Source organism: Eupeodes corollae, chromosome 2 (genome assembly GCF_945859685.1).
Source record: "Eupeodes corollae chromosome 2, idEupCoro1.1, whole genome shotgun sequence".
Lineage (NCBI taxonomy): Eukaryota > Metazoa > Arthropoda > Insecta > Diptera > Syrphidae > Eupeodes > Eupeodes corollae.
Genome location: NC_079148.1, coordinates 116,081,077 through 116,097,170, shown reverse-complemented (window position 1 = coordinate 116,097,170; position 16,094 = coordinate 116,081,077). Strand labels below are relative to the sequence as shown.

At 31.6% G+C, this 16,094-nt stretch overlaps 1 protein-coding gene across 4 annotated transcripts in view; it reads left to right on the top strand.

Moving 5' to 3' along the window:
- The first annotated feature begins 2,539 nt into the window (after positions 1–2,539).
- LOC129945464 (titin homolog) overlaps positions 2,540–16,094 on the top strand; it is a 61,496-nt gene continuing 47,941 nt past the window's right edge. Inside the window, exons 1-2 of one of the 4 annotated variants that reach the window (XM_056055233.1) lie at positions 2,540–2,626; positions 2,716–2,784. In XM_056055233.1, the coding sequence (XP_055911208.1) occupies positions 2,733–2,784 (52 nt within the window). In that variant the 5' untranslated portion in view covers positions 2,540–2,626; positions 2,716–2,732. Of the gene's footprint in view, positions 2,627–2,708; positions 2,785–8,973; positions 9,624–12,844; positions 12,914–16,094 lie in introns of those variants that run through there. The other 3 variants (XM_056055232.1, XM_056055234.1, XM_056055235.1) reach the window with 3 other exon arrangements.

Here is a 16,094-nt window from a genome sequence, read left to right as displayed (position 1 = left end):
TTTTTCCAAACTCATAATCCCTTTCTTAAAGCCAGAGTAGTTGTTAGTCTTCAATTATCAAGGATATAATAAGACAGTTTTTGACAAAAAAGGCAAAAGAACTTGTTAAAAGTAATCTTTTGATCTTATAACGAATCAGTTTCTCAAACAATTCTTTCGTATAAAGTTTTTAAAATATGCACATTGAAAAAATATGGTTTAATTGAATTTCGGGAAATCAACACCTTTTAGAAGTATTTTTTCAAAACCATAAAATCCATGGTTTCAAAAGTGAGTAAAATGAAGACTTAACTTATAAGCTTTTCCGGATTTACTAAAAAGATTTAAACTGTATGTTGAAGAGACAAATTTAAACATCCCATTTTTTAATATTTTAAAAAAGTAAAACGCAAAACATCGGTGTGGACTGGGTGTTAACCCACACAAAACCGATTTAGTTTTATTTTCGAGAAGATACAAAATTCCATTTGTCAACCCTCCCTATATTAAAGGAATCCAATTAAAGTTCTCAGACGAGGCTAAATACATGGGTCTTGTCTTAGATGAAAAACTAAATTGGATACACAACGTACAGGAAAGAGTCAAGAAAGCTACTGTAGCTCTCTTTTCTTCCAAAAAAGCTATTGGTAATAAATGGGGTTTACAACCCAGAATCACGCATTGGCTATAATCAGACCGATCCAACGTTCAGCTTGCGTATGTATCAGGGAATCGCTTAGCACGACCCCACCTGCGACACTGGACACCTTACTCTACCTAATACCTCTTGACATACTTAGCAAACAAATAGCTGCAAGCTCTGCTATTCGCCCAAAGCTTCGTCGCAGTGGACAACATTGGCTACTCCGTAATTCTTAGGTATTTAGAATCAATTCCAAAGCACACAGACTACACCATCCCCCAACTGCAATTCGACAGAAATTTCCAGATTTCTATACCTCCCAGATCTTTTTGGGAAGATAGGACATTCTTGGAGGATTAGTCAATCCATTTTTACACAGATGGTCCAAAAACAAAAGAAAGGTTTGGTAGAGGTGTGTACTCTGAACGACTGAAATCATTGTAGCGTATTCCAGGTGAAACTTTTGGCGATAAAGGAAGTCTTTTACTGGCTCAAAGAAAACGTGATATCAACATCTGATATCCGTATTTTCTCTGATAGCCAGGCCGCTATAAATCTCTGGACTCTGTCTCTACAAACTCTATAACAGTCCATAGCTTTCGATCAACTCTAATGGAGATGGAACAACAGTTTAATATTCACCTTTGCTAGGTGCCGGGCCATAGAGACATTCCAGGTAACTAGGTAACTGTAAGGCAGATGAACTCACCAGGAACAGTACAGTGCAGCCCATCCTACCACGTTTGGCACATATTGGCACAGCAATCGCTACTTGTAAGATCTTGCTAATGCAAGACGCTATGAACAGGCAGGTGGAACAACATCACCACGTGTCAGGTCACAAAAAGCATCTGGCCAACACTAGATTTAAAACGCTCAAGATGTTTGCTGTCTAATAGGAAAGCATGCCACGTGACTAGGCGTATTCTCAAATGACTTTTGCAGAAGCTGTATGGACCAGGAAGAGGCGGAAACAGTTCTTCATCTTCTCTGTACATGCCCTGCTCTTGCTCGAAAACGAAATTACCTAGGAGAATTCTTCTTTAACGATCTAAATCATATCAGCATAATCAGCCTCCAACGTTTCGTAAGGGACTCAAACTGGTTCCGTTGAGCTTAGGAGGAAGCCTCAAGATTCATGTGGTATCACAATGGGCCATTAAACTGGCATAAGTGTGTCCTTTTCCATCTTGGACAGCCACTTTAACCTAACCTAACTTGGACAGCCACTTTAACCTAACCTAACATAAACGGGAAACAATTTTAAAACGAGCTCTTCACTGTCGTTAAATTAGTTTTGAAGAAACTCAATAATAGTCACTCTCATAAAAAATCTTAAAAGATTTGCTAAGAAAACGAAGACATAATGAAAATTACTAAAATAGCCCCATTATCCCTTAAATCAAAAATGTGTTTGTTTTGTAAATAAATACAAACATGCTCTTATAGGTACCTACATATGCATAGGTATTTGATTTTATTGCCTTTTTATTTGTAGGATTGTGGAACTTAAAATGTTGGCCCTGACAATCGACTTTCTCAAACAAATTCAAAACCCACACCATACACATCAATAAACATTCCTATAATTTGAATTGACCTTTAGATCTTTTGATTTACAATATTAATGCATTTTAGTACTGTTTTTGAAATTACAAGTATATTGTTCTATAGCGGTACTATCAAATATATGGATGTTCTAATGTAGGTTCTCTTTCATACCTATCATAATATGTTGAGAGTGAAATCCTTTTTTTTGTTTTAAAAGGATGCACCCCTAGGCGCATGTCTGTGAAACGAAATTATGATTAAAAAGCACAACCTACGCACGATATTCAATTCCTATTCTACCTACCCTAAGTACCCTCGATATTTTATGTTTATACTTATTCGTACTTCGTACTGACGTAAAGTGCTTGTGTCATCCTCGGACGGAAAAATGCATTTTTCGCTGCTCCTTGATGTGAGTGGGAGTAAATTGATTCAAGACTTAAACCGGAATAGGTAAATGCTGTAAAATCTTCCCTCCCAATTCGATTCAAATCAAAGTTATTCTTTTTTTTCTTCTCCCCCTTTCGTTTGTTTAATCAAAGTGATTTGTGAAGGAAAAATGTTTGGTGAATTGTTTTCATATTTATCGGTGAAAATTCGTCGTGTAACAAGTAAGTTTTGTTTTATTTAAGTTTTTGTGTTAAATTAAAGTTAATTGTAGATTAATATGACATCAGTATGAGAAAAATTATTCCGAAGGAATTGGAAAATCGAGTTGTTGGCTATATACCTGTACATATGTTTATAATGTAGTTTGAACAATTTTTCGTTTCTGTTTTTAGAGCTACTCGTATTGAGTTTTCCCTTTGGTGGGTTTGTTTCTTTTTTTTAGTGTTTCTTGCCTCCAAAAATCAATACCTATAACAATAGGCTATGATTATCATTTGAATGGCACTCTTCTCCTATAACTAGGCTCTCGTGACATAGTTATAGTTGCTGGAATTGTTTCTTTTTATAACACTTTTTTAGATGTGAAGAGGTAAAATATAGATATGAACATCTATACTTACCTTTAAATAAACGAGTGCCTCCCTATACCTAAAACACAGGTGATTTTTTTGATGTTCATACAAAGTATATGAAGTGTTCTTTTTTATCTTTACTTATTTTTGATTACAAGACCGAAAAAAAGCAAAAAGATTTACTAGTTTTTATTCTGTTTTTATTTTGTATTTTTCGACCACAACGGTTAAGGAATTTAGCTTTAAATACTCAACCCCAAGTTGTATACTGTATACTATATATATCCTGTCCTTTATAACATTTTATTCCGGTCAAAGTCTTCACTCTAGCGCTGGCTGTTTTGTGATTTACTTAAATGAATCCCATTAACATGTAAATAGATTCGCATTTAAAAGAGAAGCTAGTCTAGCTGTTAGTATAGACCGCACATTATTTGAGTTAATCTAAATTTAAGTTAGTCGTCAATATAAATTTTTATAAATACACATAAACTAAATGAAGCGTGTGAGAGCGGCAAAAAGCAATTGCACATATTGAACGTTTCTATACTCTGATGTTAGGTACTTGTTATTTATTGGGATTTTATTAAACTTGAATGTATTTTATGGGTTGCCAGAGTACAAGGACTATTTTATTTTATTTACTTGCACCTCGACTCAATAGAGCAAGTTTTTCAAGAGCTAGTTGGAGTGCATTTTTAAGCACTAAATTTATCGTTCTTCGAAAAGCATTCAAAATTCTTGTTTTAGGATAGATTTAGGGACACATCCATAGGTAACTAGCAGAAACTGGGGTGCTGTCAAAACCACTGCTCCTACTCCTCAGGTCTCGTTCCGAGAGGATGGAAAACTGCTTTCGTCCTGCACATTCCCAAAAAAGTCGAATCTTCCTCACCGTCTAATTACCGACCGATTGCACTGACGTCCCTTCTTTCCAAGGTCATGAAAACACTGATTAATTATCAGCTCAAGAAATATCTCGAAGATCGACAGCTTCTTAATGACCGACAATACGGTTTTCGTAGAAATAGGTCCACTGGTGATCTCATGGTTTATCTCACCGAACAGTGGAGCAAATCTTTACATTGTTTTGGAGAGACTAAGATTATTGCACATGATAATTCAAAAGCATTTGATAGGGTTTAGCATCAGGCTCTCTTATCAAAAATGCGTGCTTTCGGTTTTCATGAATCCCTGGTTCATTGGATTAGTAATTACCTTTCGGATCGTTCAATACAAGTAGTATTGGATGGATTCAAGTCAGAAGTCCATACAATATATGCTGGTGTGCCCCAGCTCTCTGTTCTATCTCCAACACTCTTTCTCATTTTTATTAATGATCTCCTGTCTGCATCTTCTAATCCAATACATTGTTTCGCTGAATTCTTCGGATGTGGAACTGCAACGACAAAATATGATAAGCTAGTTAAATTTCGACTTTAACAGCATTGTACAATGGGGATTAAAAAACCACGTGGAATTTAATGCTTCGAAAACCCGAGAAGCGAGATATACCCCCCTTGCCATTATCCATGGATGACACTTGCATCAATGAGACTGAACACCTCGATTTTCTCCACCTCTTGTGGAATGATCACATGCGCGATGTCACCAAAAAATGCCGCAAGGTGTAGAAATACTTCACCCCTTCTGATCTGGCTGTTATCTACAAGACTTATATACGTCCAAAGATTGAGTATAACTCCCATTTCTGGGCTGGTGCTCCTGTAACTTACCTAAGCCTCTTAGATAGCATTGAACGTAGAGCATTTAAATTGATAGGTGTAATATCATCATAAGTTCATTTACTTCGCTTGAACATCGTCGTAAGGTTTCTTGTATCACCCTCTTTTACCATTATTTTAACGGTTTATGCACTAGTGAAATAGCTAGCTGCATTCCTCCCCTTAAACAGTTTAACCGTAATACTTGCGATCACAATTATTACCTTTTCCATTGTTAAGAGCATACATACATTTATTAAAGTTTTTAATACACTCATCGCCACATGAACAGTACACCCCTTAGATTTTTTTCTATCATCCATAGTTCCCAACAAAACATGCTAGAGACCTATTTTTTTAATCTTAAGTTCAGTTAATTGTTTTTATTTCACCTGAAAAAAAGATTTAATACTAAATATTTAAGTATTAATGAAGAATTATTGATCAAAAACAGGCAAACTGCGAGGTCCAAATTTCGCACCACTTGAATAGGACACTTTAATACAAAAAAAAACATTTTAAAGCATTACTATTGTTTTTATTACAAACGTTACTTTAGTTGGAGGAAACTCGAGTATTTTATTTAACAACCAAAAATATTTTAATAGTGTGTTGAGTCACCTTTCTGCTCCAAAGCTTCCCACATCCTGTTTGGAAGGGATGCATACAAATTCTTCAAATAATTTAGCGAAATCAAGCTCCAAGCCAATTCGATAGCTTGGGTTAGTTCGGATATAGTTGAATATTGTTTTCCTGATCCGTATACTTGACGTGCCAGCCATCCCCAAACATTTTCTATGATATTCAAGCCCGGTGAGTAGGGCCAGCTTGATAGCTTCAAATTTTGGTTATGTACATAAGATTTAACTACCCGGGCTGTGTGTATTGGCGCATTATCATGTTGATAAATTCAGGGCAGAGGTCCAAAAAATGTTTGAAAGTATGGAAAGGTCTCTTTCAATATACCATTGTAAAACAACGCATTCATTATTGTGACACAAAATGTAGTTTGCAGGTGCCATAATAGGAAATAGCTCCCCAAAACCATTAAACCTCCAACTTTGCTATGCGGATGTCATGGAAATAGTACCATCGGAATCTTCCCCATGAACATTTTTTTTCGCCGGAGAAGACCACTCGATGCCACTCAGAAGTCCAGGTAACATGTGCGCGGCAAAAACTGAGGCGTTGATCTTTTCGAACTGGGCTAAGGGGTGGCTTCTTCTTGATTTTAAGTCTTTTTATGTGTTTAGCTTTCGACTTAGACTTGCTTTAACAACACATTTTGTCCTGATTTTTGCAAAGAGTCGTGAGAATTTGACGGGCTGGAGCGTTGATGTCTATCCCCTCTACATGACCTAGCCATCTAAGCCGTTGGACTTTATTTCTGTTAACTAAGTCAGTGGCACTCTACAGCCCGTACAGTTCATCGTTATATATTCTTCTCCATTCTCCATCTATGCGTACGGGACCAAAAATCACCCGAAGAATTTTTCTCTCGAAGCATCCTAAGACGCTCGCATCTTTCTTTGACAGTGTCCAGGCCTCAGCGCCATAAACGAGAACCGGGATGATGAGTGTTTTATAGATGGTGATTTTAGATGCTCGAGAGAAGACTTTACTTCTCCATTGCTTCTAAGTCCAAAGAATCAGCGATTTGCAAGAGTTATTCTTCGTTTGATTTCAACGTTGGTGTCGTTCTCTGTGTTTATAGCGGTGCCTAGGTAGACAAAGTCCTTAACTACCTCGAAATTGTAGTTGTCTATGGTGATATTTTGTCCAAGACGTCGTTGTTCGATGTCCTTTTTTGATGACAGCATATACTTGGTTTTGCTCTCATTGACAACTAAACACATCTTCTTCGCTTCCGTCGCAATGCTCAAAAACGCTCCACTCACATCACGCTTTGATCTTTCAATTATGTCAATATCATCTGCGTATACGAGTAATTGGATGGACCTTTGGAAGATTGTTACCCTTCAATTTATAATTACCCTTTTCAACAAACAAAACAAGAGTGGTCAAATTTTGTGGTTTATTTATTCGTTGCAGTGTGGATGGTATGTGGAACGCGAATAGAGTTTGACAGTTCGTAGCAACCACACTGCAATTCGTTAGTACCAAATTGTTTTTAAAAAATTGCCCTGTTTTAAAAAACAAAATGCACATTTTATTATCCTAACATAAGTGTCAATTGTTTTCTTATGATTTAAATGTCTTTTTGTTTGAAATTGACTTTTTATAATGTGTAAAATCACGTCGTTCGCTCTCATGTGCAAAGCCCTTAAAGGTTGTTTACAAATAGAACTTATATTTTAAATCAATACAAATTTTAAAATTTTTCTTCAAAAATTTAAATTTTATTTTATTTAATTAAATAAAAAAATATTTATTTATTATATAATGTTTTCGAAAATTAGAGTTGTTTTTTTTTTAATATTGTTTTTGTTTGTATACAATTTTGCAATTTCCCTTTGAAAATATTTTTAGTATGCAGTTTGTTAGAGCTTATTATTTATAAGTTTAACATTTAATTTTGTTCAAAAATATTGACTCGTTTTTGAGATACCAAATTTTGAAAAAAAAAAATAAATATTTTAATAAAAATCCAAAAGTAAAATTTGACATTTTTGATCATTAAATCGGTTCACTACTTGAAAACAAAATAACGGTTCTATGGGAAGTACCCTTCTGGAGTACTGCAAAAATATTTTTTACTTTATTGAAAGAATATAAGTAAGGAAAGAAAAATGAAAGTTCAATACAAATCAGCTCGTTTTTAAAAAAATTTCAATTTTTAGTTTTTGACCAAAAAATATGTATGGGGACTACTGTTATTTTAATCTTAAAAAAATGAAAAGAAATCTAATGCGAAAATTCTTAAGACCTTAACTTCCAAGTTTAAACTCAATCTACCCAATAGTTTGGCTGTAGGGACGAAAACAGACGGACGGAAAGAGGAAATCCTACTTCTCTATCACTGTAATGTAAAATTCAAACTTTTTTACGAATGCAATATCTACTTGTCATAAAGTTCCTATGTGTCGCAAGTAAAAAATTAATTAATTAATTTATTACTCGTATATTTCCAAAATTAAGAGATTTGAAAGTTAGTTCACTTAATTGTTCTATTTCATCCCTGAAAGTGTGGTTGATCCCACAACCTTCTTTACCGATCACAGACACTTTTACCGTTATATATACGACTTCATACAATTTTAAGAAAATATATTTTTATGTTGTTAATTATTTTTTTATGAATTTGTTCCTAATTTGACAAACTGGCAAAATCCACTTAAGCTAAACAAACAAAATCACCTCCTTTTCTGCAATTTAAGCGCACCATCTTACAAATCATCCCCATCTCTTTACCAACCCCCCCCCCAATTCCTACAATCATCACTTTAATTTGCTTAAGAATAAAGAACAGGAAATGCATGTGCTATCAGTCACTTTAAAAATATCAACATAAACATCCTCTTATTTTATTTATAAAAAAAAATATTAAATCATTTTATAAAATGCTTGTTTTCCTCAATCCCGCATCAACTCATCTCAAATATAAAGAAAATTGAAGAAAAAATAATAATAATACAAAAACTAAAATCACAAAAATAAAAATAAAAATAAAAATAAAAAAACACATTGCTTAATCAAGCTTAATTTAAGAAAATCTATTATTAAGTAAATAATATTACAATTAAATAAAAACAAAAAATAAACAAATAAAAGATATATAAAATCTTATGTGCGTTATGTAGTACGAGTACCTATACTAAATATACCAATCATGATCCTAAGTATACGCGCCTATTCTATCCTACATCATCATTAGCCATCTTGAGTCCTCGCGGTCTTCGTTGTTGGCCATTGTATCTCTTTCCAAAAACAAACGGGATATGAAGACTCCTAAGTGTGTTTGGCCGTTCAGTCTTCATCTATCTTTAAATACTGATTATTCAGTTTACTCACTGCGCGAAAAATATACTAAGTATAATAATAATATATTCAATCTACCATAAGTTTAGCGCGAAGTGTTGATGTTGATTTTATAGGTATTAAGAGATATTTATCTGCGTTGCGATCTGCGAACTATCATCGCAGGCACCTTACAAATAAAATTCAAGAAATATAAAAAAAAATCATTTATACTTTCGTGGTGCGACAGCGACGTGACACACCACCGGCATCACGACGACGACGACGGCATACCACTAATACGAGTACTACAGACACACCATCAACATCAACATCGACTTGGGGGCTACTAACTTGGGGCCAAACCAAAAACCACCCAACTTAACCACCAGTGATAGAACGAATTCGAATCCGTTGAGAAGCGCGAGTTTACACGCCGAACGCTCCCTAAACGCTGCTAAGGTGAACAAATTATTAAAACAGAAAAATTTATAAAATATCCGAGAGAAATTTTCTTCTTTTTCATATTTTTTCTTAATAAATTATAATTTATATAAAATTGAAATTCTCATCTATAGAAAATAGATACAAAAGTGTTCGTGTACATCTTAAAGACAAAAATGAAATGCAAGTGATGCTACTGTGTAATTATAAATGTGACGAATTTTAAGAAAGAAATAAAAATTACAAAAAAAAGATACAACTCATTTATAATTTGTCAATATAATTCCCGAGAAGTTTTGTGTGAAAAAAAAAGAATTATAAAAATATCACAAGTGAAAAATCTCCAGACTTCAAAAATGGATAACAAAAATGTGTCAAAACAAGACGAAAATATAGTTGAAGGTATTCATAATAAATTTATATACATAATATACATTGTTGTCTATGCATAAACCTTGTAGATACTTTATTTATGAGATAATAATCAAATGCAGTTTCAGTTGGTCATTTTTGTATGAATAGTTTATGGACAAAGTAATCGGAAATGTAAACAAACAAAAAAGAAAAACATCTAACAATTGTAAATATGAGATAAAAACGACTTCCTCTGCTAGACAATCAAAAATATTTACATTGAATAATTTAACTTTAACATCACAGGTACTCACTCTCAAGCCCAACAACTATAGAAAGAAAAATTACTAAGAGCAGTGTAAAATTTAAGTTAGTTATAAAATGTAGGTTCGTCGCGGTCGTCGTCGTTACGCAAATTACCTTTCAGTCACGAGAAGTAGGTAGGTACTTTTCTTTATTTTTATAGCTATAGTCATGTAAAAGCGTGATCTATCAGCTGATAAAGATTTTGCATATATTTCAAGCTTTAAAAGAAGCTTAATACATAGGATAGCAGGTACTGCTATATTCATTATAGACACACGTTGGCCTGGAACAAATAAAACCTAATTAAATTTAAATAGTTCAATTTTTGAATAAACTTAACGAAACTTTTAATTTATGGCAAATGTGCAATATGATTAGTTTTGAAAGAAAAATATTCCGCTAATAAGTTGCACAGTTCTGTTTATGAGAGACGTATTATATGTGAATGAGTTTCGTTCTCAAATTTAGAGATGATGTAAATACCTGCTGCATTATTCGCAATATCAGGGAAACAAAATTAACAAAGGAGCTTATTAATACTCAAGGGCCTAATTAACGGTGTAGATGTTTGTTTGTTTTGAGTTTTAGTGAGTTACTTGACTATTATATTCTCGTGAGAACGATCACATCCGCAAGCGAACGAAAAATGGCACTTGTTAAAACTTGGGAACTGAAAGAAGAACTTGACGAATGTGAATCTTGGAAAATTCGTTAAACTATTTAATAAACTCAACCTCAAATGTTAAAAAATTATGGTTTGACAATCACTTTCGTTAAAAAAATAACTGCAAAATAGAACAACAAACATGGACCTAAGCTATAGTACAGTTGACTGTCAGATCGAAAAATATTGACATATCTGGCAATAAAATGTATTACAATTGTAAAATCTTACTATTTTTTTGACAATATTTCCAGATATGTTATTATCAGGATATGGTTGAATGTTATCATTTGGAACCCAAAAGAAAAACTTGACGAATGTGAATCTTAGAAAATTCGTTAAACTATTTAATAAACTGAAGCTCAAATGTCAAAAACATGTGATTTGACAATCACATTCGTTAAAAAAAAATAACTACAAATAGAACAACAAACACGTTAAGTTGGTGGCTGTTTTCTGTCATGGACTTAAGCATTAAGCTTTAGTACAGTTGATTGTCAGATCGAACAATATTGACAGATCTGTCAATACAAAAATTATATTACAATCAGGAGATCGGACGGGTGTGAATGTGAATCTTAGAAAATTAGTTAAACTATTTAATAAACTCAAGCTCAAATATCAAAAATTTTGACAATCACATTCGTTAAAAAAAACTGCAAAATAAAAGAACAAACACGGAAAGTTGATGGCTGTGTTTTGTCATAGACTTAAGCTATAGTACAGATGATTTATCAACACAAAAATGTAATTACAATCATGAGATCTTACGGTTTTTGACAATATTTCTAGATTAGTCATTATCAGGATATGGTTACCTATAATAACTTGTTACCCGGAAAAAACTTGACGTATGGGACTTTTGAAATAGTCATTTAATGTATCATTTATTATTTTTTGCTTAAATGTTATTGTTTGACATTTTGTACACTTTTTTCTTCCTGAGAAAATATAGTTGAAGCTTTCAACATTTCGACTCATGAATTAGAGCTAGGACAGACGATTGTCAGATATTACAATATTGACAGATCTTCAGTTTTAAAATCGTCCTTACATCCTTTTGTCTTACAGTCGTGTGATTTCACAATTTTGTTTGACAGTATTGTCAGAAATGTCAATTTCAGCCATTAGCAGAAAACACTGTTAGATGTCGCTGTTTAAGACATTTGACAATATGGAATCATTTAATTAACTCACAACTAAATAGTACGACTTTTAGAAAAAATCTGCCATCCGTTTTATCAGAAAATTTTGTATTGAAAGGTATTTTACAATTGTCAGTTAATTGTCAGCTATTATTGCTCTTACAAAAATACACCATCTAAACTAGATTTTTTAAGTTCAAAAATATTGAAGGCAAAAAAAAGAAAAGACGTGGCACTTTATTGGATTATGAATTATTTTTAAAGATATTTTTGTATAGATTTTCGGGTGATAATGTAAACAATCATCACACCAAAAATGGTATGAAAAATTAACGAGGTGCATCGAATGGTTAATGGCTGAAACACAAACACGATTCAGCTTCGGCTTCACCTGACGTTTACGTCAATTTCAATGTATGCTATCACAATGAAGCTTCGACCTCTCGTTTCATTTGACAATCGTAAGGAAATAACGTAACGTTACGTAATGTGACGCAAACAGAAGCTCTAGTTCAAATTTGCTAAACACTTGCTTTGTCTGACAGCTTCACGCTGTAAAAAAGTCAACAAACAAAATACATTTGTTTTTTCAAAACTCATATTTTTTTAATTTTGAGAAAAAATAACAGCTGCCAATGAAAGAAGTGCCATTTTAGAAATGTCATATTGGAAGTGTCATTCAAAGCAACCTCGAAGCAGGCCCAACGTAACGCCGACTAAGCCGAAGCTGAAGCGTGTTTGTGTTTCAGCCATAATTATCACGTAGTGAAGTTTCGAAAGAAAATTAAAGTTTTCATAAGTTTTTTCTTAAGTGTTCAAGTCCAAAACTAAAGCTCTATAAATACAACTATGTTAGATGAGTTAGTTTCGTCAATTTACCTGATGGAAATGTAAAGTGTAGATTCGTATTTTTAATGGGAAAGGATATAAAAAACAGAAAGGATATATTTTTAGGCGAAACAAAGTATGAATGAAATATGTGTACATTGTTTAAGGCTGCCTCCACATCGGAATTTTGTATGAGAAATGTAACTAGGAATCTTCAAGTCAAACATTCAAATATTACCGACTTTGTTTTCCTACAGATCAGGGTTTTCAGTATTTATTTTATTTTATAAACCATTATATTTGTACGTGTGTAAATATTTTTACAGGACTTGCCGAATTTCTAGCACCGGCTACTTCATTGACAAGGTTTCTAACTTGTATGGCTCCAGTTATGGGTAATAATTTATCTGTTTTACCCCCGAAAAAATGCCTGTCTTATAAACGTCAATCTCTTTTTCATGGTGAATGTATCATTTTCAAATATTAAAAGAAAAGAATTATTAAACACAACTTTCGCTTTCGTTTATTCGTTTATCACATAATATAATCATCATATTCATCGAATGATAATTTTTATAAAACTGTATTTTTTTTTAAACAAAGCATATAGATAATATCATTATTATTTTTTAGTGTAAAATATACTCATTTATTTGTTGTTGTTTTGAATAATGAGGAATATATTTTGTATATCTTTTTTTTTCTTTGGGTGATATATTTTATGTTTGTTGTTTTTTTGTTTTATTTTTGTTTTTGCAAAATGAAGTAAAATTTGTATTTCTCTTTTCGTTCTTCCTTTCTATATTTTCATTTTTATTTTTAAATTTATTTATGTTCGAAATATAAGTTCATTTAGTCGTGGGCGGACTTCAGCTGGGAATATGAAATAGGCTATATTGTGTGGTGAGAGTAAATTTTCAAAAATCCATCTACATGTGTGTACGAGGTCGATTTTTATTTTATTTTTTTCATCAATACATATATACATACATTCACGTCAAAGTAATTTATAAAAAAAAAAACTTATTTAGGAAATTATATTCCATGCGAAATTAATTTTTCAACAAATTTAATAAATTATTCTAATGAAGACATAAAGCTTTTGGCCTTTTAGCTTCTTTTGTGGACTTATGATGTATTTATTTGTAACGAAAACAACATGAATAATTTTGATTTACAAACCAAAAGAACAAACATACATAATCCCCATCATTTGGAAATTATATATTTTCCTTGAGTTTTTTAATTAAAAAGTTTAAAAATAGTATTTTTTGAATGTTTTCACAAACAAAATTAAGAAAGTAGGCAATTTTCATTTTTTTAACCAAGGAGATTTTTACCTGAAGCAAGTCGAAATAAATTTTCGTTACTGCTTATATTTTAAATATTTTTAATTTATTTTATTTTTATTTGAATATATTTAAACTACATTTCTTTTTTCAAAGTTTTTATAACTTTATATTATAGTAAAGTGTGTAAGCTTTTGAAATTAAAGTTAGTGGTAAGCACATTGCCCCATAATTTTTAGAATGATGGTAACACTTGTTCGTTTTGATTTATATTTGAAAACTTATCTTGAGTATGGTTGGAATATTGATTTAACTTCAGCAGCTGTAATTCAGAAGAATTCAAAGGAATGGTTAAGGAAATTTGTCTTCCAAAAACAAGTCTTTCAAGTGTCGCAACAGAAGGTACGAGTGAAGGTTAGAATCTAGGGCCGCTTAGATTACATATCGTAGTCGTCGTTCTATAAAAACTCACTAAGTCAATTTTTAGAAAAATTGAGATAAATACATCAACTTTATGCAAATTAAATAAAATGCGTCACTTTAAAAATATTTCCTCTGTTTTAAGATTTAAAAATGTACCTGCAAAATAAGTTTGTTTTCAAAATGTTAATGCCATTTGATTTCTTAAAAAAACCTTTGTTTTTAAAATTTTGTATTTGAAAATCGTTAAAACTGTTTATTTTTATATAACATTTTTTAATTTGGTTTTTAGAATATTTTAAGAATGCATTTATTAAGAGCTTATTAATGTACGTTTTACATTTCAATTTCGTAAAAAATGATGACTCGATTTCGAGATATCAAATTTCGAAAAAAAAAAAATGACATTTTTGATCATCAAATATTATTGACAAATTATAAGAACCTGTGCAGAAATCGTTTGAGTAGTTCTTGAGAAAACTCTAAAACTGAATAAGGGTTTTATGGTGGGTACCCTTCTGGAGCAATACAAACATTTTTAACCTCCCATAGTTATTATTGTAATGTGTCCAATTTGTCATATTGAAAATTTTGACATTTCTCCACGTTTCAAGGTCCCTAGAGTCGAAATAAAAGATTTTTAGAAATATGTCTGTGCGTGCGTGTGTACGTACGTTAGTGACGTTTTTTTCGTCGTCCACAGCTCAAGAACCAGAAGAGATATCGACTTCAAATAAATTTTGTTATACAGATAATAAGGCAGACAGATGCAGAAAGGACTCTCAAGAAAATTGCGTGGGTGATTTTTTTTTACCATAGCAGTTTGAAAAAAAAAGTCAAAATGTTGGTTAACCCTAAATATCTAATGAACCAATGACGCTAGAGACTTGAATTAAATTTTATATTATATATTGTAATGTGATACAAAACAAGTACATTTAAAAAAAATCCAATTAACGTTTTTTTTATAAATCAAAAAAACTGAAGATACAAAATTTGATTTCATCTCCAAAACAATTTTGTGCAACGAAGATTGATGTTTTTGTCATCTGGTAAAGTTTTGAGAAAAATCCAATTGCCAGTTTTTTTTTTATAAAAAATAAAAACCTAAACAAAATTTAACAAAAGTTGGTAAAAATTGATTTACGACTCAAATATATTTTCAAAACTTTGAGATCTTGGCTTTGAACTCATTTTATCTTTGAAAAAATATTGTTGTCAACATTCAGAAAAATTTTGTAAAAAACGAATTGACAGTTTTTTTACAAACAATTAGAAATCCTAAAAAAATAACAAAAGTTGGTAAAAATTGACTTTCGATACAAATATCTTTTTAAAACTTTGAGATTTTGGCTTTAAACAACTTTTATCTTTCAAAAAATATTGTTTTCAACATTCAGTAAAATTTTTTTGAAAAAAATCGAATTGACAATTTTTTTAACAAAAACTTAAAAACCTAAAAAAATATTGAAAAATATTTGTAAAAATTGTTTTTCGACTTAAATATCCTTTCAGTACTTTGAGATTATGGCTTCCAACTAATTTTAACTTAAAAGAAACATTGTTTTCAACATTAGGACAAATTTTGAGAAAAATCGAATCAACAGTTTTTTTACATAAAATAAAAACCTATAAATAATATTAATAAAAGTCGGTACAAATTTATTTTCGACTCAAATATCTTTTCAAAACTTCGAGACATTGGCTTCAAACTACTTTTATCTATCAAAATATATTGTTTTCAACATTCTGTAAAATTTTGAAAAAAATCAAATTGACTGTTTTTTTACAAAAAATTAAAAACCTAAAAAAAAATTAACAAAAATTTGTAAAAATTGTTTTTGGACGTAAATATCTTTTTAGAACT